The 6286-nt window shown below is 38.9% G+C and overlaps 1 protein-coding gene across 1 annotated transcript in view; it reads right to left on the reverse strand.

Annotated features, from left to right (window-relative positions):
* Positions 1-5328, reverse strand: part of SEC24C (SEC24 family member C) — a gene marked incomplete at its 5' end in the record, with an annotated part of 12110 nt that extends 6782 nt beyond the window's left edge. The window contains 5 exons of the mRNA XM_010142160.1: positions 212-305; positions 1255-1446; positions 1713-1837; positions 3135-3250; positions 5190-5328. Of these exons, the coding sequence (XP_010140462.1) occupies positions 212-305; positions 1255-1446; positions 1713-1837; positions 3135-3250; positions 5190-5328 (666 nt within the window). The remainder of the gene's footprint in view (positions 1-211; positions 306-1254; positions 1447-1712; positions 1838-3134; positions 3251-5189) is intronic.
* Positions 5329-6286: the final 958 nt, after the last annotated feature.

Raw genomic sequence — 6286 nt, forward strand, 5'->3', positions numbered from 1 at the left:
TTTGTGTGGGGGGGGGGGGTCGGGAAGGTTCTGTAAACCATTCAATGTAAAACCCAGCCAGGTAACTGAGAATAAGCCAAGTACTCCCTACAAGTACCACAGGGAGACTTAAGAAAAGCTTTAGAAGTGTCTTATTAGTGTATGTTAGCAGAATATGAACTTGAGAGTACTCAGAATGAAAACAATTTTTTATGACAATGCATTTACTAACCTTCAGCGCCTCCAGCCCTGCTTGAATCACAGGTGCAAAAACAGTTTCTGTTTCTCTTGTGTCTGCAAACATTTCTGGAATCTGATCCAGCAAACTAGCAAAAAACAAGAAAAAGGAGGAATTCAAGATTCCATTTAACTGGAAAAGCCACACAGTTGCAATTGATAACCCACGGGACTAAGGTGGTTTAAACAGAAGTCCCTAACATGTCTGTAAATTTGCATAATTTTTACATTATTTGGCACCTCATATTTATCTGTAAAAAACCTGATGCTTTGTCAATCTTCACTGGCCTCTCATATCCATCTCCTCTCTGTTTGCTCTATAGCGCTCAACTGATACCTAATTCAATAGCTCTTCTGTATTCCTGCTTTTGATATATTCCAATATACACTGGTAAGTAAACTCCTATGAAAGACGGGTGACACCTGGCCTCTGTTTGCAAAGCATCCTGTGTACTATTCAAAGATTAATAGGTTTAATCCACAGTTTTGTATTTATGCTTGTTAACGCATGACAAAACAGGCTGCAGTGCCTGGTCTAGTTCCCAAAATGCAGTTAGCTACACACCATAGTTAATTACAGTTCAAGTATCATCTTTAGTAGCTTGCCAAAACTTGGCTAATTTCTCTTTCTTTTCCTCTAGATTTCATCTTCTCTATCCTACTCATTCAATTTTCTCCACAAAACCAAAATTAGACACCACTGTTGTCTCAGTTTACAGTTATTTGGGCAGATGCTTTAAAGACAGTGATTCAGTATTCTCACAACTTCTACTTTGCATCATTCTAGTTTTTGCCAGAAACGCCCTTCTGCACTAAATCCCTTTACATATACACTCTCTGCCAAGCTGGATGACGAGCCAAAAACACCCTTATCGCATGAATTTTCCCATCCTACTTTGCCAGCTTAATCTCAAAGACTATCGGAAGTTAAAATACATGGAGTGGTTTCTAGGTGAATAACTGAAAAATACCCATGCAACACTTGGATCTTCCAAACAAGAGGTTTACCACACACATTGTAAACCAAATTCTTGTTACCTGACAATAACTGTCCTGGACTCGTTCACATTCACCAGAAAACCATCAAGGAGTGGTACAAACATATCTGCCACGTCTGAGACAACCATCATTTGTGGCTGTGCAAGTGAGCTCTTCACGTTATAGAAGTGTAACACTTTGTTGTAGGTGACAAAGCCTACTCGAATGGCTGATTCTTCCATGTTGCCTTCCCTGTAAGAGACATACTTGCCTTCACATCTAAATAATAGTGAAACTGTTACACAGAGCCTGACAAAATAAGGGATAAGAGGAAAAATGAGAGGAAGAAAAATTTATTTTCACCTAGGAAGGTATCCAGTAAGATGTTCTGCTTGGCATTTTTCTGAAGAAAAGCTTGACTGTATTATCAAATAGTTTTTTAATTTCTATTTTTTTTAAAGGGAAAAAGTGACAGTTTCCCCTTTTTGACTGGCTAAAGCAGTACACAACACACCCACCTGGGCAGGTAATCTAGGAGTGACTTTAATTCTTCACATATTAGCCTTACTAAGCCACTCTTGACAGCGTTGTAAGACACATCAATCATGAAAATGAAAGCAGGTGGACTGGGAAACTTGTTATTCTGTAGAAGAGAGGGAAGAAGTCACATTATGGCCATGTAATATGGCACACGTAACAGCTCTAACACAAACAAATGAATGCTGGTCAAAGCTTTAATAGCTCTCACGTACTTCTCTAACCATGAGAAGTAGTTGTTTCTTCAGATCATTCTCCCATCACTGCCTAACAGACACGTACACACACTGCTTGAAATGGGCTAGTATTACATACCCTAGACTGCTTCTGCCACTGCTCAGTGAAGAACAGGCTAGTTATAACTAACTCATCCATTTACAGGACGAGGTCAGATAGGGAAAGCAGACAAGAAAATTTCCTTCCGGTTCTCAAGACTTTGGAATCTGACAAGACTTGTTATAGGTGATCTCATCAATATAAAGCAAAAGATCTTCCTCTCTGAGAACTGCAGCCTCTTCCTTCTACTTAAATATTAGGTTTGCTTTGGGAAAGAAAAACTTACTTCAGTCAACAGTTTTCTGAAGTCTATAGGTCATACTGGAAGGAGCACACAGAACAGAAGCAAAACAGAAGAACTTTCAAAAAAGCTGGGAAGATCACATCTCATTTCAATTAAAAATGCTTCTTAAGTTGTTAGAAGCAAGATGTTTGTTTCTTCCCTTAACTTGAACTACATCTGAGGCATCAGAAGATAACTGGTATAAAGTTGCATCACACAGATATTTATATTCCCAGCATTTATTTCAGCAGAGCTATTAATTGCTTTGATAAATACCCTGCACATATTTTCCCTATTCCTTAGAGACTAATTATTGTTTAAACCTTTCATTTAGAGGTGAATCAGCTCTGACAATGTGTATTTCCACACTATTCTTGTGTTTTAACCACTATGGCTGTATTTGAAATTTAAGTTCAATAGGTAAAGCCTGTCTTAGGCAGCAGGCGGCATATTGCATGGTGTGTTTGAATCTATTCAAACTATTGTATTTTTGAATCTCTCCTACATTCTCCTCCTGCCCCAAGGATTACTGCAAGAGGGTCCCTCCTGCAGAATTTCTAAGGTAACGGCAGCTATAGCTGCTTATGTAGCTCCAGAAGAGAATGACAGAGGCAGATGTAATAAGATTATTTTATGTCATGTGTGAGCAAGACTTCCTCTACTTTCGGCAGTAAGGAGACAAGCACATTATTTTACACAATTAAGCAGTTTGCATTAATGCTGTTAATTAATTCTGCCAGCTAGAAAGCAGCCCTAGACAATTCATGTCATTCTTACTTTTAGGACAATAGGCTTTTTATTTAAAAACAAAACAAAATACAGTAATGAACACATACTGCTGTACCTTGCAATAGTCAACCGTTGCTAGAAACTCGTAAGACCCCAGTGATAACTCAGGTCGGTCATAGAAGTCTACTCGCTTTCCAGTATGATCCAAATGCTGGAAGTAGTGAGGTGGCACTGGGAAAGGAACAATCATTACATTCAGTGACACGTCCATGATAAGCACTGACTGGAGAGCTCACATGACAACAGCTGTTTCAAATAAAACTCCAGGAAAGCTAGTTAGCACTCTGTGCTAGCATGCAAGTATTACTAAAAATACTAATGCAATTTAAAAGCACTGTTAAAGCCAGGAAATACAGACAAACTGCTTCCAGTTTGCCCTATGCACTAGGTGGCACACTGTGTAGTCACTGTTGTACCCTTCTTGAATCTCCTTTACATTCTTATTTTATGTTTCATCCAGAAATGTCACTACAACACGCTCTTAGGATTCTTCTGAAGGACTCAGTCCAAAGGAAAAATAAAACAATCTTGTATTAGTAGTAACAAATGACGTACAATAGAGTTTGAGTCAAACCAAAGGCTACATTATGGACTCAGTTTAGGCTTACTAAAAGGTTGAGCTCCTTATTTTGCTGTATGGGTTAGTTTTTTCCTTCCCTTCCCATGCCACATAAGAGTACAGCCTTCTAGGCGCTCTGCCATAATCCTTTTGTCAGACAGAAAGGGTACTTCTTGCAGTGGACTGTAAAGCATTAAGGAGGAGGAACTGGAATTGTAAACACATGTCTAGCACCCAGCGCTTTCGTGCTGGTACCAGCAATCAGAAAGTAAAATGGGAGTTAAGCTAAATTTTTGAGTGCAAAAGTCAGCTGCGAAAACAGAGAAAGCATTTCCCTTGTTTCCCAAGAACTGCCATGACCTGGTAGTGTCCCTCCTGCAAAACTGCTAGGGTGACAAAATACATTTGAGTTATAGCTGCTTATAGAGATCCAGGGGAGAATAAAATTACATTATCTATAATGACAGTATTCACCACCTTTAAATTATCCTAAAACTTCAAAGTTTCAACAGTTCAAAACAAAACAAAGTGATATCATTAAGACTATATATATAAGCACCTATTACTCTTCTCTCCAAGTATATATGCAGTATAAGCTCATTATCTGATTGTTTTTGCAGAGAAAAAACAGGAATTGTTCTCAAGTATTAAGTACAACTACTTCGTATTTTACCATATTGCTTTCAGCAGCAGCCTCTGAGCACCCCTCCCCTTCCTGCCCCTGCTCAGTTGTTACAGGTATAGCCAGCCATTCATGCAGCTGCTGAGTGAGCAGGGACAGAGAATGCATGCAGGCTGAAAATCACCAGACAAAAACATTTTTTAAAGTTGGCCATTTCTAACCCCCATCAGCTTCCCGTTTTGATTTGTACAAACATTTGAACAGCATAACTGAGCTGATAAGAACCAACAGTCCATCAAAAGCCACCAATGCTACCACAAATGAAACTCAAAACATCACCATAAGATTCATTGTACCTTACATTCCACTGTGCCTTCAGAACAAATCTATTGATGTCATACTATGAACATAGTAACTTATGCTTAAAAGAAAGCAAGTTTTATATTAATTTAGAAGAGCAACTAATATTAACTGGCATATATTGAGCACTCCTATTCAGCTGTATCAGATGTAGCTGCAATCTCATCTCTAAGCAGTGTTTAAACAGGTTTTGTGAGCAAAAAATAATCCTAACATGCTACTGACTAGGCATACATCTCAGTCTGTCACAGAAAAAACTAAGTTTGAAATATCCTAAGAAAACAGCATAAATAATTTTTCAAACCACCACACATCATGCTGCAAGTACCTCACGTTAAAAATTTGGTACAATAATACTGCAGTGCATAAGCACCTACTTAATTTGGATGCAATTTCAGAACTGAGCACCAAACATGTTTTATAATGATTTTATTTTTACCAGACTAAACACACATTATAGCACAGTATACATTATAAACAACCATAACACGATAAAGACTTTTTGCTTGCATCTTGTTCAAAGATCACTCCAACAGAGCCTAGAGACCAGCTTCCAGAAGAAATCTTACCCTCAGTGACACAGCTGCAGAAACAACACTGGAATCTCCTTCCACCCTCAATGAATTGCATAAAAGGGCACATGTAAGCCTTGCACCTATTACATCGGATAGGACCGGATTCTCCATGGTCTACCAAATAAGGAAGAGTCTGTGGAAGCAGGAGGGAAAAAAAATTAAAGGAAAGGTCACATGACGATAAGAAAAAAGTGACCACACATATTGCAGAGCTTAACACTATCTCCCTGAACACTTATTTAGCATTTTGGCTGCTGTGACAGAGAGTGCAGGTGATGGGGGAAGCCTGAACAAGTATATTGTAAACGCTCCTCACCTCAAGCTCCAGCACAGTGGTTCTTTGTGGGTTGCTGTCATTAAGGGCTATCCCACTCAGACGTGATCAAGTACTTCTGCATGGTGCCGCACTCCCTTGTATAGCCTGCTTGAGAAGTGTAAGCTCTAGCAGGAGCACCCCACCACACAGCACAGATGTATCCCAAGCGAATGCTAAAGACTGAAGCCATGCTAAGAAAGGCACTCATGGGAGTGAGCATACAGTTTACATTTCACCACAGGTTGTGCATTTTAAAAGCAATTGTTCCATTTTTTCCGTTGTAAAAAGCAAGCTTTTTGACAAAACAGAAGTCAGTCATTGCATCCCATCTATTCAAGAACACAGAGCATCCAGACTACCTTAAAAAATTTCAACTGATAAGACTTATTTTTTAAGTTCACCATGAAATACAGCACATGCGTAAGTTCTGCTTGACTCCATTGTATAGCAAGGCCTCAAACCTATTACTGCAGCAATACCATTTTTAATTATTCCTGATAATACATTCTTTTTGCAGCCAAACCAGAATAAGATGATTGGCAACTTCTGCAGCTTCTCAACCTCAGAAGGAGCAGGAAGCACTTTAAATGATTCACACAAAGCTCTTGCAAGCTTCAAGCTGCATCTGTAGCTCTAAGAACCTTTCGTAACTAAGAATCTAGCTAACAAGAAAGTTTAACTACTTTTAATTTTTCTGACACTAAAGGTGTCCAATCTTAATTCTTTCAGCCACCCTAAACCTCCGATCATGTTTAAGAGATGACACATTCATTCA

Source organism: Buceros rhinoceros, unplaced genomic scaffold, assembly GCF_000710305.1.
Source record: "Buceros rhinoceros silvestris isolate BGI_N320 unplaced genomic scaffold, ASM71030v1 scaffold39668, whole genome shotgun sequence".
Classification (NCBI taxonomy): Eukaryota; Metazoa; Chordata; class Aves; order Bucerotiformes; family Bucerotidae; genus Buceros; species Buceros rhinoceros.